The sequence below is a fragment of the Sinocyclocheilus anshuiensis genome, unplaced genomic scaffold (genome assembly GCF_001515605.1).
Source record: "Sinocyclocheilus anshuiensis isolate Anshui unplaced genomic scaffold, SAMN03320099.WGS_v1.1 scaffold75, whole genome shotgun sequence".
Lineage (NCBI taxonomy): Eukaryota > Metazoa > Chordata > Actinopteri > Cypriniformes > Cyprinidae > Sinocyclocheilus > Sinocyclocheilus anshuiensis.
Genome location: NW_015549634.1, coordinates 117,619 through 144,034, shown reverse-complemented (window position 1 = coordinate 144,034; position 26,416 = coordinate 117,619). Strand labels below are relative to the sequence as shown.

General features: G+C 34.3%; 4 protein-coding genes across 5 annotated transcripts in view; all 4 read right to left on the bottom strand.

Moving 5' to 3' along the window:
• LOC107659637 (exocyst complex component 7-like) overlaps positions 1 to 1,396 on the bottom strand; it is a 20,782-nt gene extending 19,386 nt beyond the window's left edge. Inside the window, exons 1-3 of the mRNA XM_016448648.1 lie at positions 1,214 to 1,396; positions 871 to 936; positions 520 to 704 (exon numbers count right to left, since the gene is read on the bottom strand). Of these exons, the coding sequence (XP_016304134.1) occupies positions 520 to 704; positions 871 to 936; positions 1,214 to 1,273 (311 nt within the window). The 5' untranslated portion in view covers positions 1,274 to 1,396. The remainder of the gene's footprint in view (positions 1 to 519; positions 705 to 870; positions 937 to 1,213) is intronic.
• A 756-nt stretch (positions 1,397 to 2,152) lies between these two features.
• On the bottom strand, positions 2,153 to 6,404 carry LOC107659664 (Golgi apparatus membrane protein TVP23 homolog B-like). The gene is made up of 7 exons (XM_016448675.1): positions 6,316 to 6,404; positions 5,989 to 6,062; positions 5,189 to 5,333; positions 4,941 to 5,030; positions 3,127 to 3,264; positions 2,895 to 3,023; positions 2,153 to 2,795 (listed from the first exon to the last, which is right to left on the bottom strand). Exons 1-7 carry the CDS (start codon positions 6,322 to 6,324, stop codon positions 2,769 to 2,771), a joined length of 612 nt encoding a protein of 203 aa, XP_016304161.1. The 5' UTR covers positions 6,325 to 6,404; the 3' UTR covers positions 2,153 to 2,768.
• An 839-nt stretch (positions 6,405 to 7,243) lies between these two features.
• trim16 (tripartite motif containing 16) lies at positions 7,244 to 17,848 on the bottom strand. The gene is made up of 6 exons (XM_016448692.1): positions 17,237 to 17,848; positions 12,628 to 12,723; positions 11,867 to 12,100; positions 10,358 to 10,529; positions 9,800 to 9,895; positions 7,244 to 8,131 (listed from the first exon to the last, which is right to left on the bottom strand). Exons 1-6 carry the CDS (start codon positions 17,780 to 17,782, stop codon positions 7,554 to 7,556), a joined length of 1,722 nt encoding a protein of 573 aa, XP_016304178.1. The 5' UTR covers positions 17,783 to 17,848; the 3' UTR covers positions 7,244 to 7,553.
• A 1,732-nt stretch (positions 17,849 to 19,580) lies between these two features.
• The window catches only part of LOC107659681 (fatty acid desaturase 6-like), a 19,774-nt gene continuing 12,938 nt past the window's right edge, over positions 19,581 to 26,416 (bottom strand). The window contains exons 1-5 of one of the 2 annotated variants that reach the window (XM_016448690.1): positions 25,414 to 25,646; positions 23,750 to 23,930; positions 23,251 to 23,435; positions 21,474 to 21,653; positions 19,581 to 20,327 (exon numbers count right to left, since the gene is read on the bottom strand). In XM_016448690.1, the coding sequence (XP_016304176.1) occupies positions 20,178 to 20,327; positions 21,474 to 21,653; positions 23,251 to 23,435; positions 23,750 to 23,930; positions 25,414 to 25,638 (921 nt within the window). In that variant the 5' untranslated portion in view covers positions 25,639 to 25,646 and the 3' untranslated portion in view covers positions 19,581 to 20,177. Of the gene's footprint in view, positions 20,328 to 21,473; positions 21,654 to 23,250; positions 23,436 to 23,749; positions 23,931 to 25,413; positions 25,647 to 26,416 lie in introns of those variants that run through there. The other variant, XM_016448691.1, reaches the window with a different exon arrangement.

Below are 26,416 nucleotides of genomic sequence, written 5' to 3'. Positions count from 1 at the left end.
ATTAAACTAGTAAATTCATTATAATTATAATTAAAATTATTATAACTATTAAAATGATTAAATAAAATAAAATAATGAATTTTCTGTATTATCTGTAATGTACAGTATAAAACAGAAATGTACAGACAGGGCTGTTGTTATATTTTGTAAATAAATCAAGGCGGAACGATTAACTTTTACTAAAATTATAGTATATTATGCAGCCTTGGTGTGAAATAAAAAATAATTATATGTAATAATTTAATTAAAATCTTAAATAAATATGAAATGTATATTATTAAATGTAAATAACTTTAAATATTAAAACGATCAATTAATTAGAAATATCCTAAAAATAGCTGAAATATAAATAAAATATAAAAATATAAACATATTATATCTGTATTGAATAATAAACAGAAATGTACAGAGAGGGCTGTTGTTATATTTTGGAAATTAAAGATCACTTATACTAACTGCCTACAGTTCTGAGCCGATATATCGGTCTATCACTGAACACGAGTCTCAGGCGGCTCTCACCCTTCCCGGATGATCTTGTCGGTGTCTTTGGCCACGTGATAATAACTGATGACGTGATCCAAGCAGGAGAGAGTTTTGTCCACGTTCTCCTGCAGACGCTGCAGATTCTCCGTCTGCTTATGGACCGGGATGATGGAGTTCTCCAGCTGCATCAGACGGCTCTCAAACGAGGACAGGATGGACACCTGACAGGAGACAAAACATGCTTGCATTCATAAAATAAACTACAAAATAATATTTACAATGGAAGTAACAGCAGACAATGGTATATGTACAGCAGATATCATTGTACAACACTGCCACACACACACACCCAAACTTCCAAAAACATATGAATTGATCATCTCTCACCATTCCTTTAGTGAGTTGATCACTCTTCTCCAGGCTTTCACGAATAAAAGACAAAGTTTCTTGCTCCTGTAGAAAACATACAGGGAACGTTATATATGCACACTGTAAATTATAATGACCTCTCAAGTGAATACACCCCATCAACAGCATTGTTGTTTTTTGACATTATAACTTTTCTATCATTAAGCTTAATTAAATGCTTAGTGACATTATTTTTCAAGGCAATCACGCAGATTCTCATTCTAGCTGCTCGCGAATGACATTAATAAGATCCGCTGCCTGATCACGCGATTCTCATGTTATTCTTCATTCTTCCTGTTTGCTTTGTCTCTCTTTAACGGACCTGTTTGAGTTTGTCCTCGATCTCTCGCTTGCGAGCGGACGCGTCTTCGGTCGGGATCATCCTGACAGGCAGAAATGTGACAGAAATGACAGCTGGATGCAAAATCCACAATAATATTACAACATTTAAAGTGAAGACAGCTGAAACTATACAACGCAAACGACAAAATGGCAGTGAAGTGAATCGCATGTACAAAATAAAAGTCCTCCGGTTTTTATTTTATTTTTGTTTTTTATTGTTATTTTGTTTTGTTTATTTGTGTTTTGAGTCCAAATATCAGCCAAAATAAATAAATAAATAAATATATATTAGTGCTGTCAAACGATTAATCGCATCCAAAAAAAAAGTTTTTGTTTACATATGCGTGTTGTGTATATTTATGTATATATAAATACACACACATGCATGTATATATTTAAGAAAAATGTTATTTTTATATATTAGATATTTTTATACATAATATAAAATATAAGAATATAAATGTAAATGCGTGTAAATATTTCCAAAATATATACTGTGTATTTATATATACATAATAAATATACACAGCACACACACATATATGTAAACAACTTTTATTTTAGATGCGATTAATAAATTTGACAGCACTAATATATATATATATATATATATATAAATGAATAAATACGACATACAGAACAATCTTACCAAAGTGGGTTAATCATCAAAATGAACCTCCAAAAAATTACTTTTTTAACTTCCACCTGCTTTTTTTGCAATGCATAAGATTTTGGGATTTAAAAATCACCTTAAATACTTACTTATATATAAAATAATTGGCCAAAACTATATTAACCACAAATTCTAAATAACGATTCAGAGAAAAAAAAAAAAGCATTAAAAGCTCTTTCAGATTGCACATAACTTGCAATTTATGTGAGAATAATGATATAAATTTATCATTAAATTAAATGATTTAATTTTATTCATATTTATAGGGGACATTAACATGTCATACAAAAAAAAAGACAAAAATGAAGAAGAAGAAACTGATTTAAAATTTAAAGTGAAGAGGAATTTCTAATGGTATTAGAAGCCACTTTGATTTTGACAAGTTTTAATGATGTGGTGTTTGTGGGTGACTTCACTGGCCAGAGACTCAGGGTGGCTCTAGTTGTACACAAAACTCCATTCATTTCCTAAATTCACTGAACAATCAATAAATCAATCAATCAATCAACTACAGAAAGTATACAGTAATTTACAGCAGCATATAAATATGTACATCTGTTTTTGTCACTGTCTGCAAAACAGAAGCATAATGCATGATGTCATGCAATATTATATAACAAAACATACTCTGAACACTTTAAATTAGTTAGATATCAAACAAAAACTATAAAGAAGTTAAAGGTATTTTAAATGTCAAGCACATTATTTAACAGGTTGTGGTTGACAAAAAAAAAAACAAAAAAAAATCAGTAACCATTTCTAAAGCAACCACTGCCCTTCATTTTAATCAGTCTTAAAAATATATAACATTAAAAATTCATCAATGGAAATAGTGAGAACTCTGAAGGTCAGACACTCCTTCCTAAGACTCCTCTTGTTTTGTGAAAGCCTAAAAGACAATCAAATGGAGTTACATACTGTACCATCAGACAATGGAAATGAAATTAGGATACTATTAAGAAGATGTTCGTGAATTACAATGACACACCTGTTTTAGAAATTGTCGTCCAAAGTAATTTGTGGCCATGTTCTTCAGGTTTGTTCGGGCTCCTACTTTACAGCGCACATATCCGTAGAGATTGGCTCCCTGTAACACCACTCCCAAAATCACCACGGCCTGAGAGAGACCACAGTATCACTCACAGAACAACATCACTGGAAGATGTGCTTATGCAACACCTAATGAGACACAGACTGCTGAAGAACTGCTCAGAACTCACCAGCCATTTGATCTTAAAGGAGACGAGCGTAAAGAAAGCAAAGATGACCCAGACGACGGGACAGATGATCAGACCCAGCCAGAAGATACGAGACTCTGCGTTTGAGGAGCGGGATGCTGAAGACTGATTCCCACCGGCCTGCAAGCACATATAGACAGGACGTCAGTGTAACACAACAAATGGAGATAATATTCACACATTTAACCAGAAATGCTAATTCATTGTCATATACATGCACGAGCGTTCAAAAGATTGGTGTTTCTAATATAATTATTCATCAAGGACGCATTAAATTGATCAAATGTGACAGGAAAGACATTTATAATATACACAAGTTTTCTATTTCAAATAAATGCTGTTCTTTAATTGCTTGGTAGCACATGGCACTGAGGAAGGGTTAATACCCGAAAACGTTCTGCACATTTGCACCTTTTTGCACATATTTTTGTGACCTCTGAGCATTAAATGAAACAAGCCTCTTTGGCTGAATCTGGACGAGTGCGGAACTCTTTCATCTTTAATAATCAGAAATGTTTCTTGAGCAGCATATCAGAATGATTTCTGAAGGATCATGTGACACTGAAGACTGGAGTAATGATACTGATTAATGATTCAGCTTTATATCAGAGGAATAAATGACATTATACAATATATTCACTAAGAAAACATTTATTTTAAATTGTAATAATATTATACAATATTACTGTTTTTATTACATTTTTGATTAACCCTTGTGCGACCTTTTGGACATTTTTGTCCTTTTCAGTTTTGTTTTTTTGATAATTTTGCCTGCGTTATTGCCAACTGCATAAATTATGGCACAGGTGTGTATTTTTATTGGAATTTTACTATTTCACTTCCATTTCCTTTAATAAATCTATTTTGCACTAGGCACAAAAAATCGTTCCTCTCAGGACCTTAAGGGCAAAAATGTTCCCATTGAAACCTATAAAAACTGCTATTTTTAACTGTAAAATTATGCAATTTTTGTTGATAGGCTTTCATTATATTGGCAAGGCTTTAAAATTAAATTTTAAAAAAAATTTTACCAGATGGTGCCATTTTTTCAGGTTTGACCTATAAAGCAAATACTCGCTTTATTTCTGTTTTCTTCTTCTGCATATTATAGAGCCAATTGGATAAATAATGCAGCTATAATTGAGTGGGTGTGTTGGTATGTGTGTCAAAAAAAAAAATTGTGTGTGTGTTCTTGTAATATTTGAGAGAGAAAAACTCTACTGCAAATCACAAATCCAACCACTGTGTGCACCAGCAGAGTTCTGCTGGCATCTAATGGGGAAAATTTGGTACTGCGCCCAAACAAAATCTTACTGAAAGCTCATTTTTTGAGATATCAACCTCAAATTTGGAATATAACTTGTTTAGATTTATGGCTTTGATTTTCTAGCAGGTATAGAGTTCAACATGTTTCATAAAATATATATTTTATATAAAACATCGTTCATAAATCATTTTCATAAACCTAAACATCTAGAACTTTTTTTTTGGTTTCACTTTTTAAACTTTTTTGACTTCAACAATAATCTGCCATGGGTCTTCTTTAAAATGAGACCAAACTTAACTCTGTGCTCCCAAGCTTCAAATTTTTATGACATGGACATTTTTGTCCACTATGGACCTATGTGTAACTTTTTTTAATTGACGCACAAGGGTTAAATAAATGCAGCCTTTGTGAGCACATAATTTTTTTTTATATCAATCATGTTTTTCTGTGAATAACTACACAAATCTTTTATCTATTTTTAAATATTTTATGCCACTCTACTGAAGACTGTGTGTGTGTGTAACAGTACCTTTCTGGACTCAAACACCCAATGGTTTTTTCCATCATCATCCACTTGATTCCACCAGCGCAAACCCACCATCAGACGGCCGGTTATATTCTACAACAAGACAAACAGGACAGGTTACATGCTGAGGTTTAATATGAAGGGTTAGAGGTTTGTTTGGATCTTTAAATATGAGTTAACGACTTAACTTCCACTAACTCCAGTAACTGTAATGATTTACGAACACCTGCTCAGTTATTCTAAACACAAACCTTCACAGTCCAGAAGTCACATGACAGGAGGAGGATGATGGTGACCATACAGGCGATGAAGGATCCACCGACTGAACCACACAGCAGGTAGACCAGGATGGCAGTGACCCGGAAGAACAGATGGAAGAATGAAGCCACCGGATGCCTGGAATCACACACTCGTTTATTTAGCTAAATGAAGACATACCACACACACCTCATTTGCAATAATTACTATAAACGAACCCAGAGCCCTAAACATACTGCATTTTTAGAATGAAAAATAATTGATTAATAATACATTTAAAAATGTATTTAAATTATAATAATAATTGTAATTATTAATAATGATTTATTCAAATATAATACAATATTTTTACTAATTAAAAAGGTATAAACAATTGTCACAATATTATAATTACTATAAACTAACCCTAAAAATGACATTTTTATTAAGAAATTTAATTAACAACAATAATGTATTTAAATATTTCATTATTAAAAAGTGTAGTGATGTTATAATAATATTAAGATATTTTAATTTAATAAAATCGTACTAAAAGGCCTACCCTACATACTTTTAAAATATCAATAATGCATTTACTTATTTATAATAATGTATTAATGTATTCAATAATATATTATTAATAACTAATATTATTTTAATTAATAACAATTGCTTTATTTTCGTTTTTTGTCCTTCTTCAAATGAGGACGTCCCCAAAATGTACTAAACGAGTCCACAGCTGAGAGAAACACGTGATGTTGATGATCTAAACGGACCATATAACACAACTAATTAACGATGACAACAAACACACCTGATTTTGTTCTTTCTTGCGGCTGAATCTTCCTCTGCATCAAATAAAGCCACATCGTCATCATCGTTTGAGTCCTGGAAGCGAGACAAGATGACAGCTGTCAGGCTCAGAAACACGATTTATAACGACTAATTAAACATAGACCGAGAAAAACTCCACCTGCTGCAGTGAGCTGTTTACTGTCAGAGGACTGGCTAAGCTAAACCCGCTTTGTTCCTTATCTTCAAAGTCATATTAGAGGAACACAAGCATGCTGTACACATAAACTATGTCTACATCGTTTGAGAAGAATTTATAATAATAAAAAAATAGCATATTTTTACTTACCAGCTTCATTTCGACTGCTGTTGTTGCTGGTACTGCTGATGTTGCACGACACGTCACTTCCGGGTCCGTGACGACTGACTACATCGCGCCTGAACAGAAAACAATTTTTATTTTATTTTTTTTATAACAGAAAAAGATAAATAAAAAAATTTGAATATAAGGAATATTATTTCTTAAAAAGTTAGTAAATAATATTTTTTATCACGTGCAATATCCAATTCAAAATTTATATTATTTAACAAAACTCTTCTTATTCCATTCCTTGGCTTACTTTTGTTTTGTATATAGCGTATTTGTCTATCGATATAATAGATATAATAATATATAATATTATATATAAAAATAACCTTCATTAGCCACTATGTACCATGTTCCTCATGCAGTAATATTTGAATTTCTTTCTTTGTTTTTTTTTTTACACATGAATTCTAAATATAGAACTTAGGAAGAATAAATAGCAGTTATGTAATTAGTTATGTATTATCCTCAGTCAAACATTATCCCTGTGCCCCTTTAGGCGTTGTGACATTATGTCTGTAGACTGGTGCAACCGGTTATGTCACACTGCAACGAAACACGTGGACAAATATCAGCATTTCACTGTAGCAATTTTTTATTTGCATAGACAGACAATGTTTTATTGTTGCCAAAGTAACTGTCACATTTGATACTAGGCACGAAATGTAACAAATAAGGGAAAACAGCAGCATATAGACAGTGTACAGAGTCATTAAAGAGCCGTGTCTGTCCTGTTAACCCAACCCTAGTGAAATGTACCGCAATATCCAACTACGTCAAATGGGTTTGGTCACTTGTGCAACATTATTGATAGATGAGAAATGTTTGTCTTACAAATTTTAACATGAATGAAACAATGTTAAATAAAACACACATATACATAATATATTTATATGTTATCACAATATATAATGTGTGTATATATATATATATATGTATATAAATATTTATAGTTTCATTCATGTGAAAAAAAGTATACTTAAAGACATATTTTGTGATATGAGATCAATGCACAAAACATGTTTCTAGATATTTTAATAGGCATCTTGTATAAATGCACTGTTGCAGTCATAAAACTTTAATATCAGTCAGAGGTTACAGTAGATCTCTTATAGTCCTGTTTACACCATTGCATCTGTATCTGTGTAAGGTGAACAAAACCAGGTGTAAACGGGACCCTATAAGATGGAAATGATGTGGATACGAGGAGCAGAAACAGTTTATTTGGGAGAGGAAACAGGAGACGGGGTTGTCAGGGAAGATCCTGCTCCTGGTTCTAAAAGCACGACGCACTCCTTCTTGGGAAGCCAGAAGGCCGGGTAAAGCGGCTCCAGAAACTCAGCCTGGTACTTGTGGATGAGCGCCATGCCGTTTTCCACGTCGTAGAAAGCCAGCACGCTGCCGGAATAATCCACGTAGACGCCGATCCGCGTGGCTTTGGGGCCGCTGAGCGGCGTCTCCACATCGCTGTGCCACGCGGAGAAGCTGCGTCCGTTCCACTGCACACACCAGGAGAAGTTGTTTCCCGTGATGCAGCTGTTGCTCTCGGATCCCTTGCGGTTGATGCTCTTGTAGGTCAGGCCGACGTGAGTGCCTTCTCCTCTTATATCCACCTCAAAATAGTGGCGGCCCAGGTAGAAGCTCTCTACCGTCAGCACCTGCTTGAAGTGCTCGAAGCGCTCGGGGAGCTCTGGATAGCTCTGCTGCCACGGCGTCGTGTTTGTCACCTTCTTTCGTTCTTCTGTCAGACGCAGATACTGGTGGGCCGTATCTGCATCAAAGGTCAGAGGCGTGACGTCTGTGGGATAAAATGGGCAAAAAGTCAAGACTATAGTAATGTGAAGCAAAACCAGCTGAGAAGAACTGTTACATCTGGGAAATTTGACTATGTTTCTGTAGTGAGCATCACTGTTATTTCAATATCTTAATGTACTATTTTACTTTTTATGTTTATATTTTCCATATTTTTTTATTTTAAGGCAATAGCTGCACTAAATTTGAGATTGTGGGCTATATAATGTGTTGTTTCAGACTAGTGGAAAGAAAGTTTCCAACATTTAAGTGTTTGTTTTATTACACTTACATTATTTGCATTTGCAGATTTCAATTACAATACATTTTTTAAGTGCTGTTTCCTCAAAATAATTTTCCCCACTTCAGCAGCACTTGCATACGCCAACCTTAACAGTTGTATTCCAATCTATATTCTGAAGGTTTTTACTGAAGGGTTTGTTCATACAGTATATCATTCCACCTGATTTTATTATTGCACTTTATCTATTTGCATCTGTAGATTTCAATTACAATACAAATCTTTAAAAGTTTTTTCTCCACTTCAGCAGCACTTACATACACTAAACTTAGGAGCTTTATTCCTGTCTATATTCTGAAGGTTTTTACTGAGGGGTTTGTCCATATGTCGTTGCCTGATTTTATTATTGCACTTTATGTATTTACATCTGTAGATTTCAATTACAATACATATTTTTAAAGGCGGTTTTCTCAAAATGACTTTTTCCTCCACTTCAGTAGCACTTACATTCACCAGAACTTACGGTTTTATTTCTATCTATATTCTGAAGGTTTTTACTGAGGGGTTTGTTCAAACAGTATATCATTCCACCTGATTTTATTATTGCACTTTATCTATTTGTGTCTGTAGATTTCAATTACAATACAAATCTCTAAAAGTTTTTTCTCCACTTCAGCAGCACTTACATACACTAAACTTAGGAGCTTTATTCCTGTCTATATTCTGAAGGTTTTTACTGAGGGGTTTGTTCAAACAGTATATCATTCCACCTGATTTTATTATTGCACTTTATCTATTTGCGTCTGTAGATTTCAATTACAATACAAATCTTTAAAAGTTTTTTCTCCACTTCAGCTGCACTTACATACACCAAATGTAAAAGTTTTCTTCCTCACTATATTTTGAAGGTTTTTAAAGAAGGGTTTGTTCATATATAATTCACCAGTTGATTTATAATTGCACATTTTATTCTTGAAACATGGTGCAAATGTAGTTTTTCCTGGCTGTTGACTGCATTTAAAAAGTTCTATAAAAACAGATTTCCAAAATCCCAATATGTCAACAAAAATTTTGAACCTGGTTTTAACCAGTGTTTATACAGTATATATGTTCTGGAAATGTATGCAAATTAGTGCATTTTTTTTATTTTTTGAATTCGTAATGTTAGGCATCACAGCACTTACATTGTTGCTCTTTTGCTGATTTGATTATCTTCATTTGTAAGTTTCTTTGGATAAAAGCATCTGCTAAATGCTTAAATGTAAATGCAATCAATTAACTAGGGAAGTATGGTGATATCTATTAGTTAATATTTTACCCTGTGATTTTTCTTTTGACACTTATTTTATTTCAAGTAACAGAAGTATGTGTCGTGTAACATTTTTTTAATGGCTTTAGTCTTAATTAGCGATAATAACCCCAATAAACACTCACACTTAAGAAAGTCGTCTCTGGTCTCTGGGTTCGGAATTGACATGTTCTTTTTTGCAGCAATAATGGCATAAACCGTCGTCTTTATGCCCACATTATCTGTGAATTGAAAAAAAGATATTTGGGTAAATTAGCAAACCTCTTCATAGAACACAAAGGTGTGATGTTTCTGAATTGCTCAAATTCATAGCAAGATGTGTCACTTTGTGTGGAGATGTTTATTGACGTGACGTGACGTGACATGTGGCCAAGTATGGTGACCCATACTCGGAATTAGTGCACACACAGCAGTGAACACACACAAACCGTGAACACACACCCGGAGCAGTGGGCAGCCATTTATGCTGCGGCGCCCGGGGAGCAGTTGGGGGTTCGTGCCTTGCTCAAGGGCACCTCAGCCATGGTATTGAAGGTGGGAGAGAGCGCTGTACATTCACTCCCACCACCTACAATCCCTGCCGGTACGAGACTCAAACCCACAACCTTTGGGTTATGAGTCCGACTCTCTAACCATTAGGCCACGACTTCCCCTTTTGTTTCCCTATTGTTCTGCATACTGACCGTTTTTACAGGTGTCTTTAAGTTTGTTGGTGTATGAGGTCAGCAGGTTGTTGCACATCTCTTTTGTGGACTGTGCGATAACATGACTGAACGACTGCAGTCGATCCATGAGGCCGATATAAACGCCAGGTAAAGACACATCAACAGTTTCTTTTTTCCACCGTGAATACTCCTGGAAAACAATACTGATATAATTAATACCAGAAACAATTAATAAAACAATTAAGGATTAAGTTCAGAAACACATTTTGCATATGCAAATGCTTGGCCAACCAGTGTTATTTTAGTATTATTTATATCAGTGTATAACATTTTTAAATGTATAAAATCTTAGTATCATTGAGATACTTAGTGTTTATATTAATATTTAGAATTATTTTCATTTTAGTTTAGGTGTTAGTAAATGCGTGTTTTGGTCATTTTTATTATAATTATTTGTTTTAAAATATGTCAATATTGTGTTCATTAATTTTTATTTCAGTTTTTACTTTTCATTATTTTAGTATATAAATTTATACTAAATGAAAATGATAAATGTTGCCTTTTTTATATATATACTATTATTTGTAGAGAGAGAATTTATTTGTAGATTTATACACTATTAGTTTTTATTAATATTTTAAATTGGTGTTTATTTTTAGAATTTCAGTTTTCATTTTAATTTTAGTTTAATTTTTAGTAACCTTGTTATGTTTTGTTTTGTTACTTTTTTTACTTTTTTTTTTAATGTTACTATTCAGGTTTGATATTTATTCAAGTTTCATTTGTATTTATTTTAAGTTAGTAATTTTAGTGCTTCTAATTAAACTTATTTTAGTTTTTTTTCATTTATAGCTTTTCAGTTTAATTTTACAAAAGTGTTTTTAATAGTTTTGGTTTTAGCTAACAGTAATATCCCTGTGGCCAATGCATTGCAACTTTTTAACTTTAATGCATTTTAACTTTACACATGACCTTTAAAGTATTAGTTGAATGAAATGAAAAAATGAAAATTAGGCTGTGTTTTACTCACCCCAGAGGCATCCTAGGTGTATATGACTTTCTTCTTTCAGACGAATCCAGTCAGAGTTATATTAAAAATTGTCTTTGATCTTTCAAGCTGTTTAATGGCACTCAGCGGGTGTTGCAGTGCATCAGTCCAAACGAAGTTAAATAAAAAGCACCCATCCATTAAAAAAAGTGTCTCACACGGCTCCAGGGGGTGAACAAAGGCCTTCTGTAGCGAATCGATGCGTTTTTGTAAGAAAAATATCCATATTCAAAATGTAATAATCACTTTAATCTAGCTTGCGCTCACTGTTGTAAACGGAAACAGTTCCGGGCGGATGACGTATGAGGTCGGCGTTGCGCATGCGCCGGTCAGAAGTGACGAACGCGGAACGCAGCGAGGGTGAGTAAAATACAGCCTAATTTTCATTTTTGGGTGAACTAACACTTTAACTGACAGGTGTCACAGATACTTTAAGGTCATGAACAACCCATCAGGAAACAGGAAGTTAACCTCCTTACCTGCAGGAAGTCAATGTCATTTTTGTTCTTGGTGATTTTCTCGACCTGACTCTGGGTTTTCTTGAGTTCAGTGCAGCGTTGCTCCAGATGAACTCGGATTCCTTCGGCCTGCCGCAGCGCCTGTCGCTCCTCCACCTCTAAGATCTCGCTCACTTCTTTCTTGGCCTGCTCCACAGCTGCCATCAGTATGTTAAACTGCTCCTCGATCACTCCACGCACCTCCTTCACAGACGCCTGCGGCCAGACAGACAGACAGACAGACTGAGACACTTCAAAGTCAAAGAGACAACTGAAAAATCACTACCAGAGCAAAGCTGGAGGGAAATGCCTTTGAATGACATCTATTTATAAGTATTTGTAGGTCCAAACATTTAGTCATTTCTAGAATATACAGTATATATCCTCTAAAGCATGTCAGTGATGACCTATCAAATATCATCTTATATTAAATACTTAATAATGTACATTTAACCTGACATTAATAAAACATAAAATATATCCAGAAAGGTTAGTCCGCTCACTCTTACCTGAACCTGAATTCAGAGAAGGAATGACCTCCATTACCAGTCTCTAGTTAATATGTGAACTATTAAACACTCTTAAAACAAGTAGCATTATGGTCTTGTATAACCAAAAATTACTGACTATACAGAAGACACACTGGTAACAGAAGTAAAATGGGTTGCGAAGAGTGTTTCATATTGATTCTAAGACAGTACAGTAAAGTTCAAGTGTTTATTTCTTTGAATGTGGTGTTTTACCTCTATATTCACTGTGTTGACCTGTAACTTGTTAATGGCGTTTTCTGCTGCTGTGACCGTCTTCACCATGTCTGTCTGTTTGTCCTGAAGCTCTCTCTGTAAACACACACACAATATTGTGTTGAAAACAAAAAAGCAATATATATATATACACACATATATATATATAGTCACTGGTAAAATGTTCTATCACTGTAATGAAATATTTTTAAAAAATTTAAATTAATATAAAAATAATGATAGTTATCACTGTAAAAATATGATTTAAAATGGTTTTCAGAGGCAAATTCGGATTAATATTATGCATTATAAAAGTAGATGTAACCAAAACCAGCATCTCTTTGCATAAGTGCGTAATCAGATAGGTATCAGTCTCTTTGTTCAGCTTTTGCTTTGCATTCCACAGACAAGTTCAGACAAAAATATCCTCCACTGAGCACACAGCTCATGTTCATCAGCAGTTGTTGTCAGTGTTATTCAGTGTGTAGGCTTGCTAAAGGGAGCATCACACACAATAGAGCTTTGACTCTCACATTAAAGCAAAAAGAGTCCGTTTTCCCTCCACCCTGACCACCAGCCAACAATCCCAGAATAGTTCAGGTGATACCTGACGGTGTTTCACTGCACTGATGTCAATGAGAAACCCTCCCTGCACTGTCTCCAATTAAAACACGCTCAGATACACACACATCAATGTTTGTTCACTCATCATGAGTTAGCAAGCTCAGCATTTGAAATAAAAAGGCATATTAACAGTTCGGAATATATGAAGATAATTTGATGTAATGAATGCTACTATCACTCATGCAAAAAAGCTGGTTGCCCTAGGCACAAAATTACAACTGAAAAATGAACAAGAAAACTTGACAAGGCATGCTAATGCGCCAAAATTTAATATTGCACATTTAGAGTTTGTTCACGTAAGGAGCCACCTATAGAAACTTATTAAAACTCAAAAAACTGTTTTTGCAACAACCTGGCAACCACACACAACAGTCTACTCTAGCATTATAGCGTCTATTCTTCATAAAATGTAGTTCTACATTACTGTTGCTAGTCATTTATTATAGTTACGTGATGCATGTCAAACACAGACACGACAATGTACAGTTTCACTGGAATTCACTTGGAGTATCGTCACTGACAATGCACTTTAAAAGAGCTAGACTTATGCATATGTATAATATCATGTCCTCACTATTGGTGGATATGTAAAGGAGATATGCGTGTGTCATAGCTTCTCTGTTAATCAGCAGAGAGGAAGTTTCTCTCAAGGTAACTGGACTGAACGGTTAGCTCTGTCTAGCAACGCAGTCAGGCAGGATTGGTGTTATGTATGTTGTGTAATCTATTGCTCGTGTCAAAACATCCCTAAGAATGCCTCAGATCCACGAAGAGACCTGGACACTCCCTGCTCTGCATGCGAGGACAATACATCAAACTCATTCACCTCACGGTTGTATGCACTTGTTAGGGAACACCCTAACAAGCACACACACATGCAGGGTGGATTGTTTCAGTGCATTGCATTTAAGAACAGTTTTCCTAACAGTTCTGATGTCCTGAATAGTTTAACCAATCATAATATTTTCTGTCTTCAACCTATTTCTTTCTTCTGTAGAACAATAAATAGTGTCATTTTGCAGGATATTAACATCGGGTTTTCATTTAAAAGCATACAATAACTGTTAGGTATATAAAAAAAAGCACATTGCATGGTCCATGCAATGTATTATTATATGCATTATTAAAATGTCATTCATGGAATTGTATTCTATGTCTTCTGAAGACATATTGCAGCTTGATGCAAAGAATGTCTGTTTCTTACATAAGGCATTGCATGCCTTCAGAAGACTTGAAATATAATCATATGGTGAAATGTTATAGTTTTATGGTGCTGTCATATTTTGAGCTTTCTATAATGTTACAAAATATTTCTATTTCAAATAAACGGTGTTCTTTTGAACTTTCTACTCATCTGTGAATCCTGAAAAATAAAATGTATCACGGTTTCCACAAAAATATTAAGCAGCACAACTGTTTTCAGCATAATAATAATCAGAAATGTTTCTCGAGCAGCAAATCAGCATATTAGAATGATTTCTGAAGATCATGTGACACTGAAGACTGGAGAAATAATGATGAAAATACAGCTTTGATCACATGAATAAAATTGAGTTTAACAGATATTCACATAGAAAACAGCTATTTTAAATTGTAATAATATTTCACAATACTACTGTATTTTTAATTAAATAAATGCAGCTTCACTTTCATTGAAAAAGAGCATCATGAATTTGCTTTACTGAAGAAAGAAAAAACACCTTTATTTGTTTAGCATGCAAATATGCCAGAGTCTGACTGTAAATAACCCAGCAGCATTCATATACACGGCCACAGCAAAAACCATCAAGAAATGACATAAAGTAATGTTTCAAGCATGTTAAAGACACGCTAAACCTGTGTTTAGTGTTGCATCATCCTGAAAACATGTCACATGTCACAAAAAGTGTTACATTCTGCTTCCGATCACATTGAGAAACCTCTCTTTAGAAAATACCATACAAGTTTTTTATTGATAAGTGTGGTCATGTCGGTCTTCACTACATGCTTCATAGATGTTTTTCATTCTCGAAGAGATGATTTCAGCCAGACGTCATGAACTGACGTTCACAATTGGATGTAGAACAAGTTTCAGATTAGAGAGCAGTTTATTTTCATTAGAAATGCATTAAAAGATTATACCTACGTCAATGAGGTTTCTATCAGGAAAGGAGAAACCTTAAGAGATCTCTGAAAAATCTCACTTGTCACAATTAGTGAGCAATGCGATTGAGTCAAACTCACACTAAACTACTATACACCCTAAATACATAACTAACCAAGCTTAACCAAAGAATAACCTAATTAATGATGGATAGTGAATCCTGAATAATCAATAATGTCTCTGTAAAACTGAAACTGTTTTGTTACATTTTTGTTACACTGTTGCCTTTAAAAAACTCACCACCACATTACAACTCTCCTCAACATTTATGTCTGGAACACAAAGTATTGAAGTTCATTGTGTGAGATTGATCACATCATGAACTCTCAGTATGAGCAACAGTAACAGCCTTGATGACCACGTATAGTCATTAATCATGACCACATTGTCCCGTTATCAGGCCTTTGTTACAGTATGTGTGACCTGTTCTTTTAGGTCAGAGAGAGAAATAGCATGATGAATGACATGATCTGATCTGCATCAAACACGGAGAGATGCATCCTGATATGGTTTTGTACTATATGATCTAACAATAGAGGAAACATTCTGTTCCTTATTTCACTGAAAAGATTCATTAGATATAAGGAACAGTCTGTATGCTTGAGGCTAATATCACCCTTAAAGGTAAAGTGTAAGTTGTTAAAATCTAATAAGTAAGTTGGGTGCAAATCCTGTGGCTGAACTCGGACCAGCATCCTACTCTTGCTATTTCTGCCATATATTTACATACAGTTTCTTATGCATGCTAGTATGTGATTCAGAATGCTATCATAACAATCTTATGTTAGCTTGAGCATCTTGAAACAGCAACACTGTCCCAGTGGCATGATTTTGGCAATCTGTTTGATTGACCAATGGAAGACGGAGAAGTGTCTGGGAATATTTTTTGCATCTATTGCAATATTTTTGTTCTAGTGGCTCAAAAATGGCATATTTCACCTTTTTTTTCTGGTCCAAAAATATATGATGATTAAAATGGCTGCGCAATGGAGCCTTTTTACCCTAAATACTATCATTTTCACTCTCTAATTTTACACTAACAGATCATTGTCGTGATAATTTCACAGAAACTGTTGAAATTTTTTTTGTCATACACTACTGTTCAAAAGTTTGGGGTCAATAACATTGTAATAATAGTTTCATTAGCAAGGATGCATTAAATTGATCAAAAGTGACAGTAAAGACATATATTACAAAAGATTTCTAATTTCAACTAAACGCTGTTCTTTCGAACTTCTATTCATCAAAGAATCCTGAAAATAAATATATCAATACGAAGCAATGTTTTCAACACTGAAAATAATAAAAAATGTTTCTCGAACAGCAAATCAGCATCTTAGAATGATTTCTGAAGGATCATGTGACACTGAAGGAGTACCCTCTTAAAAATAAAGGTGCTTAAAAGGTTCTTCACAGCGATACCATAGAAGAACCATTCAGTCAAAAGGTTCTTTAAAGAACCATCTCTTTCTTACCTTTTTATAATCTGAAGAACCTTCTTTCGCCACCAAGAACAGAAAGGTTCTTTAGATGTTAAAGGTTCTCTATGGAACCATTTAGACAAAAAAGGCATCGTGAAGCACCTTTATTTTTAAGAGTGCAATGATGCTGAAAATTCAGCTTTGAACCACAGAAATAAATTACATTCTAAAATATATTACAATAGAAAACAGATATGATAAATTATAATAATATTTCACAATTTTACTGTATTTTTGATGAATTAAATGCAGCTTTGGTGAGCATAAGAAACAAAAAACCCAAACGTTTGAACGTAGATTCTCATTACCTAAATATTTCGCAAAATTTCAAGTTATAAAGCAAACAAGTAAACAGGCGTACCTCAATCTTCCTGCGCGCCTCAGGGATGGGCACGGCGTTGTGTCCGCGGTGCTCCTCCGCCACGCACTCCACACAGACGCAGCACGCGTCAGCGCAGCAGTACAGCTCCAGCGCGCAGCGGTGCGTCTCACAGGTGCGTCTCTCGATGTCCCGCAGCGGCTCCACCAGCCTGTGGCTCTGGAACTTGATGTTCTCCAGGTGCGGCCTCAGGTGAGCCTCGCAGTACGACACCAGGCAGGTCAAGCATGACTTCTTGGCGCGGCACGGCCGGTCGATGCAGGAGTCGCAGGTGACATCGTTTGGCCCCAGCGCCTCCTCTTCATCCTGAGGCTTCTGAGGGTCCTCTGGTTCCTTGAGGTCCTCCTGAATCTTGCTTTCCTCAATGGTCTTGCTGTCTTTCTCTCCTGCGGTCTGGTTTTCAGTCTCTGGAGATACATTGGTCTTCTCCTCTGTGGACTTCAGATTGCTCTCCTCTGGGTTCTTCTGGAGTTTTTCTGAACTCAAGCTGCTTGCTGGCAGATCTGCTGTCAGCACCACGTCGACCATGATTGCTCTCCTTCTGTCTTGAGCTTTGACTTCAGTTTAAAGTTGAAGCCAAGCCCAAACTTATGAGAAGTGAGTTGGATCTAAGCCACGCCCCCTGAAACGCAACTATTTCCTCATATTCTTCTCATACTGAAACAGTCAGAGGCGGTGGGCGGGGCTACACTGTAATGTGGGCGGAGTTCGTATGCAGATCAATAAGGCATGCGGTTGCTGTTATTATGATGTGTTTTGGTGATTTACTTATGTTACAGACTGACATAATTTTGCATGGCTTGCTGGTTATAGTTCATTACTCATCCCAAACCAGTTTACAATGTACAAATGAATCAGACCTAGAAATTTCTAACTGTTCTTGCTGGGTTTTTTTTTCAGGGTAAGAGTTGTGTTTTTAAGATGCAAGGGTTTTTTTTATATTAAAAGTATATATTATGTGTTTAATTATTAAATAAAACTATTTAAAAATACATAAACAAATAGTAACAATATAATATTGACATAATTAATGTAAACATAATTAAAACATTTAATTTTATAATTTAGTTGAAATATTATTTTATTATAATAATACTAGTTTTACTCACGCTCATGTTGTTCCAATCCCATCTGACTTTCTATCTTCCATGGAGCACAGGAAAACATGCTGCCATTTACATACAATGCAAGTTAAAATCGGAAAGATGATAAAACACCATAAAAGCAACATGAAAGGCGTCTATATGAATTGTGTGCCACGTTCCAAGTCTTTTGAAGTCATAAAAATAGCCTTGTATTGTCAGAAAATCTTGCAGAATCAATATAGCGCTACATCAAAACAGTTGAATATCTACTTCAGTTTATTTGGTCAGTAAAATCAATGTATCATTTTCATTTCAAATGAAAGAGGAGAGCAACATTCTCTCATACACACATCTCAATATGACACACTTACATTCATGAGCATTCAGTGAAAGCAAGTCAAAGGTGAATGATTTTGGTTAAAATCACTGAATTATAAACAAAACGCATCCCCAACCTATCAGTGCATAAGTACAACTGTAATACGGTGAATATGATTATTATGTGTTTAGGTCATAAAAATGCATTTCCCACATATTCATTACTACTGTGTGCTGTATTAATATTGTACGTAGATTATGGCATTGTTGTTAGCAAATTCAAATACATCAACCTACAACCGTAATAAAAAAAGAAAGTCTTCATTTCTGTCTCCTATAATATTTGCTTTAATCTACACAAAAACTGTTTCAAATCCTAGTGAGCAGCCTATCTAGACAGCATTTGAAGACATCACAATAATTATGCTACCATCCAGATACCTTCATTTGGACAACATTTTAAAAGCAGCATCACACGTAACCTTGGCTGAGAAAATGCATTGCAAACTCTATTGGAATCAATAGTCTCCTGTGTTTCACATACAGATGTGCAGTTTATCAAAATAGTCTCTTAAAGGGATAGTTCACCCAAAAATTCCGTCATCATTTACTCATTCTCTACTTGTCCCAGACCTGAATGAGGTTCTATCTTCTGCTCAACACAAAAGAAAATATTTTGAAGAATGTTGGTAACCATACAGTTGACGGTAGCCATTGACTTACAAAATATGGAAAAAAATACAATGGAAGTCAATGGCTACCGTCAACTGTATGGTTACCAACATTCTTCAAAATATGTTCTTTTGTGTTCAACAGCTGAAAGACATTCATACAGGTTTGGATCAACCTGAGGGTGAGTAAATGACAGAATTTTAATTTTTAGGTGAACTTTCCCTTTAAGAGACGGCAAAGGCAGCTGGAACAAAGCTAAAGTGTGTCCTGTACAGATCAGATAAAGTTTTATGCATCTTTTTAGTCTTCATACAGCTGCATATTGAAGCTGAGAGCTAATCTGGGGTCAGAGGTCAAAACTGCAGTGCTTTATTACCACTGATCTGACAACAGTGCATAAGGCAATGATCCTTACATTCAATAATGTCATTTAGCTAAGCGAATAGGAAGCACTGTCATAAATGAAAAGAGGCTCTCTTTGCACGGCATTGCTTGTTATAAAGTCAACACCATCCTGTGTACTTTCTTATTGCACATTCCTGGTCTTTTCACGAATCGTCAGTGCATATTATTCTAAACGAACAAATGTTTAGCTCCATAATCCTTCATCAAATTGTCATTCATCTCTGAAAGCTCTTTCTTTTCCAGCTGATGCCATCATTCATGTCTCATCTAGCATGTTTTTTCTTGTCAAATACCCTGTTTCTTTCATAGATATGTCACATTCTGCAAGTAAAATGGGTTGTGAGCCGAGTTTCACGTTGACTTTAATTCTAATGCCTTCATGCACCAATTGAATCGTCATGTCAGTGTCCATCTTCCCGTGTCTTCTGCTCTTCATCCCATCATCACTGGATTCCCACCAGTTCAGTGATGGGCGGCGCGAACACCATCAGCTCCTGATATTTGTGGAAGAACAGACTCAGACGGGAGATGTAAGCGTCCTCCTGATACGGCAGCTTCTTCTCCTTCAGATACTGAGACACGAGCGGCTTCACCTGACACAATAAACACATGCACATTCACTATTATGTATATTTATTTGGCATCTTGTCTTTATTGATTAGTTTATCCGTTTTAATCTAGTTTGAATAACGTTGCTTCATTAGTTTAGTCATTTTTATGAATGTATTGTTACTGTGTTTATGCTGCATTTTAATTTAATTTAAATAAAATCAATTTTATTAACATTTGCCATATTATCCTTATCTATTACTATCACTTTTTAAAATTAATCTTGGCTAACGTTAGTTCATTACTTTATTCCTTTTTGTGAATTGTATTGTTACTTGTAATTACTGTTACAATTACTGTTAATTTATTTAATAATTTTATTTAATTCAATAGATTACTTTAATTTATTTTAATCTATTTAATTAATTTAATTTAATTTTAATTTAATTTAATTGAATAAATTAATTTTTGCAAATTAAATTGTTACTTTATTTGTTTATGTTACAATTTAATCTAATAAAATTTGTATATTGAATTGAATTGTTTATTTGTATATATTTAGTTGGTATATCATCCTTACCCATGAATATTTTCTATTTAATTAATCTTGTTTGACTGATGTTTAATTCAATTATAAAATTAACTGGTTAATTAAATTATTACTTTTTGTGAATTTTATTAATACTTTATTTGTTACGGCTGCATTTTAATTTATTTAAATATTAAGGTACATTTTTAATATCCTGTTTATCATATTAATCAGTTTTTACTTTTTTAAAGTTACTTTATTTGTGAATTTAATTTACTGTCTTAAAGAATGTAATGTTTATTTGCAATATTTAGTTCTTTAAATTATGTGAATAAATGATAATATAAATAATACATATATAATGCATAAACATGAATAATTACAAATTATGATAATGATATATACTATTATAAATTCAATTATTTAAATTAAATTACACTTATAAATTCTATTAATTATATATTATAATTTATTATAAATTCAATGATTCCATTAAAATGCAGCATAAACATTTAGAAAAATATAACAATTATAAATTAATTTATTAATTAAAATGATTTAATTTAAATGCTAGTTTAAATGATTACATTATTTAATAATGACATTTTTGGAGGGATCTGCAGTTTGGTCCATGTCCATGAGTTGTGGTTTGAGCGCACACCTTCAGGCACATGTTGTCAGACAGGAATGGGAAGAGGTGATGCTCCACGTGGCAGTTGATGAGGGAATGGCCGAAGGTCCAGTCCAGCAGCGGGTTTCGGGGAAGGTTCAGGACTCCGTGTGTCATCTGGTAGATGCGTTTGGGCCGGTGAGTGGCAGAAAACATTGGCAGGCCAATGTGCTGCGAAAGCAGAGACACAGAAACCAACTCAAAAAAAGAAAACTGCAACTACAACTCCAATATAAGAATAAAATGCAGAAACAGAGAAGAACGCGGAGCCTTTAAGCGATTCAACTTTTAGCTCAGTGTGTGTTTGATCTTTAAGTGGGATGAAATGTGTTCAGCAGCCCGAGAGACACCACTGACGCCACAGGGGACCTGAACTGGACAAAACATACAAATGCACACACATGCATTTATCTCACACACACATACTGTAACACACCGCACAGCATTCACTCCTAAACAAAGATCTCACACATGGCTGTGAGTCTCAGCACAAATACCTCAGAGGATCAGCACAATACAAAAGTACATTCTATTCTCCCTTTGCTCTGCCTGGGAAAATCATGCGTGAATTGTTCTCCGCCATTTGACTTTTTTCTGCAGTTGAACCCTGTGAACCTTGTGAGCAGGAGAGGAGAACAAAGCCGTATTGAGTGGGTCTCGCAGGAAAGGATGGAGAGACACACAAAGACAGGGATGGATTGATGCAGACTTCAGCTGAATAGCTTGGAAAGTTCCCACTCAGAATGATTACTCTTATGAGCCCGAGAGAGACGACAGATTAATGTAGTAATGGGTCGTGTGCTGTCTGGATAAAGCTCAAGACCAGAATAATACTAGTTGCAAGTGATCCATTAACTATCACCACTGTATCTTTGATTATAGCTGAAGTGTGTAATTTCTGTACATCACTAGTATGCAGAAACAACTATTTCTATATTTTCTGAAGATAAGTAGTGTGCATTTATATTTTATGAGCATGCAAATACAACTACAGCATACAAAACAACTGTTTTTTTTAAGATAAATGGTATAAATATAATATAATATTTTTTCTGAGCATGCAAAAACTGCTATATTTGATATTTTCTGAAGAAAAGAAGTGTAAATGATGTAATTCATATTCACTAAACATGCAAAAATAACTATATTTTTTATATTTTCTAAACATAAGTGGTATAAATCATTTCATTGTTATTTTCTGAACATGCAAAAAACACTATTTTTTTTTTTATATTTTCTGAAGATAGGTAGTATAAATAATTAAATTAATATTTTCTGAGCATGTACTGTAAAATAAATATAGCATGCAAAAACCACTATATTTTATATTTTCTGAAGAAAAGTGGTGTAAATAATTTAATTTAGATTTTTGAGCATGCAAAAACAAATATATTTTCATATTTGCTATATTTTACAACAATATATTTTCTAAAGAGAAGTGATATAAATAATTGAATTGATATATTTACTGAGCATGTCAAAACAACTATAGCATGCAAAAAAACTATAATTTTTATATTTTCTGAAGATAAGTAGGGTAAATAATTTAATTAGGATTTTCTGAGCATGCAAAAACAGCCATAGCATGCAAAAACAACTATTTTTCATATTTTACTGAAGATAATTGGTGTAAATAATTGATGCTCTGGTTGTATCTCAAACAACTGTAGAAAGCATGCAAATCAAAAATATTGGTGCACCACCAAAAAATATATATCATAGTCATATATCAAAATGCAGCTTGCTGTCTTTTTGCATTTGATCTCACCTGAAATATGTTGACGTGTATGTACGGCAGGGAGAACATGGCTCTGCACAGAAGCATGACCAGCAGAGCGGAGCTGCATGACAGACCCGACACACTCCTGAGCAGATAATACTGAGAAAAAAAGCCCAGACACACACACGGGACAGTGCGCAGGATCTGGAGCGGAGACTGACCCTTCAGCTGACCTGAAACACATGACAGAATATGCTGGAGGTTTCTCATCAGCGCATACACTCACCCACAGAAGAGATCAAATGTAAAGACACTTTACCGAGTTAAATGAACTCGGTTGATGTGGCGTGCTAAGCAAAAAGTCATTTATATCCTCAGTGAAAGTGTGTGCAACAACAAAATCACTGTTACTCAGAACATTTCTGATGTTTAAATGAAAAGTTCACCACAAAATGATCACATATGGTTAATCTCTTGTTGCTTTATCACATATTAACTGGTTAGGATGCTCTGAGAAGCTGTGTCTGTAAGGGCTGAAAGGCCTCACCGACGGCGACGATGGGCGTGATGATGGGGACGGCCAGCGGCGCGATGAACAGATAGACGGATCGAGGCAGGAAGGGGATTTTCCAGGTGCTGGAATCTCCCAGACCGATCACATTAGTGTGAGCGTGATGCATCTTCACGTGAGCCTGAACGCCGGCCCGCGCTGAGAACGAGCCGCACACCTGAGAGACCACAGAGATTCACGTGATGCATGCAGGGGTACAGAAGAGACCACATCTCATCAAAATCTGTTCTCATTTAAGAGTTTGTGCAGCATTTAAAACAAAGAAAAGTTTATGTTTAATGAAGAATTGTGCACCATTTCTAGGTGACCTACCAAATGTAAGTAAATAAGTGTCATTGATCATGTAACTCTTTGTACAGATGTGCTTGCTTTCACTGAAGCTCAAGATGCTTTTTGGAACATCTCAAATCATGCGAGATTTTAATTTAATGTGATGATTTAATAATTTAATTTAAATCTTAAATTAAAACAATAATTTGCATTAAATATTTAAATTGTAATATTATCATTAAATTAAATTGTTACATTATTTACTTACATTATTTTAAAGTTTTTGTTTATATGTATGTTTGCATATTATCTTTATACATATTTTTATAATCTTGTTTGACAAAAGTTACTTCATCAATTTTTTCCTTTTTTGAATTGCAGTTACTTTATTATTAAATATTATTAAGTGGCATTTTAATTTATTGAATAATTTAAGCTGCAATTTAATAATTTAATTTAATTAAAATAATAAATAAAATATTTTAAATACTTAATACTTAAATAAAATATTTTGAATACTTTAATTTGCTATTTTAATGAAATAATTAGTAAACATTAAAACATTTCAATGATGTAAATATTTAATATTGTAAATAATTTAATTAAAAAAGTAAATAATTTAATAATTTAATTTAAATTTTAAACTAAATATAGGTCAGATGTTCTTGGTTCCATTGAAGCTCAAGATGGTTTTTGGAACAATATGTAGCTCCAGTGCTCCTGTCATTAAAGCAAAAGAGAAACTCAACAAATACTAAGAACATTTGATTCTGAAATCTGATTTCATTCATACTGTTGTGCTAACATAAATTGCAATGAAAATTGCATATAAAACTATAAAATCGAATAATTTTTGGGGCCCACTGTATGAGTACAGACTGTTGCCATGGAATATGATCAACATTATAACTCTTTTACATTCTTGAGAGGATGGAAACTGTAAATTAATCTAAATCCTCTTAATCTATAAAGTTAATTCATGAAGAATTAATCAGCTAAATTCTTTCCATACTTTTGTATTTTCGTGTTGCAGAGAATTAGCTGCATGTGAAACACACTTCACTTATACACTGATGACCCAAAACACATGGAATTAAGGTGAAAATGGAAAACCATGGTACTCTTGGTGCTTTTTCATATAATATATAATTTTTCTACTTTGCAATGATAGATTTCCCTATATGTTTAATAATTTCACATCGGTACACTGTTGTTTCAGCCCAACTTTGGGTCAAATATGGACTAACCCAGCTGTTGGGTTAAATTTTTTAATTAAATTTTTAACCCAAAAGTTGGGTTAGTCCATATTTGACCCAAAATTGGGTTAAAACAACCCAGCATTTTTTTTTCTTGAGTGCAGCAAATCTCACTTCGATGAAGAAGACGGCCCAGAAGTCGGCCCAGACCGGAGACTCGCTGAGCGCGCCGTGACTGGCCAGGTGTGTCCCTTTAACGGTGATGACAGCGTGAACCACGCCCATTATCAGAACACCTGACAGGAAATACAGCGGCTGAGACGAACCCAACAACAGGAACCCTGCAGACACAAGAACAACATCACTGTAGCGGCGCGGAGCTCGACTCACGACAAACATATGAGCACAAACAGGTAGATGACATTTATGCTCCGTAATCAAAGCTTTGACACAAAATGCTTGCATTATGTAACTTTTAACAGGTTTAGAAATGAGTTATTGAGAAAACACTAAAGTAGAAACAATTTTCACTCTGAAGTTTCTAGTAAATTTCTCAATGAGTTACAAATAAATAGCAAGTAACAGAATTTTGAAGTAGAAAGACTGAAGTTTTTTCTTGTAAAACATGCTCTAATAATCTTTTAGATTAAGGGTGCCTTTACATAACGATTGTAATAAAAACGGAAAAGTTCTGTGTAGACAACAACGTTGTCAAAACAAACACAACTAAAAGCGCTGTATTAAGCATGCCAGGCCAGTAGATGGCGATGCCACTTAGTAAAGAAACATTATGCGAACACGTAATATGCATTCCTATCTACCTTTTTCCTAAGCCCCATGATGCTTTGCACAAATTATGGGAGTAACTTCCCTTTATACTGTAAACAGTCAGCAAAATTTTGCTCTATATGAGCGCAATAATAAGCATTTTCAAAAACTGAGTACAATGAGGTGACATTATTTTACTCACCCTTTAACCGTCGATCATTAAAAGGAAATTCAAAAGTGTAAAAGCATTAACAAATTACTTTCAACATACCATAAATAACTCCTGAAGAGCCTCCTTCTATCTGCAGCAATATTACGTACATGTTAAATATAATTATAGTAATATATGTCTATATTTGGTAACAATTACATTTTACAGCATCCGTGTAAAGACAAACCTGGAAAGAGA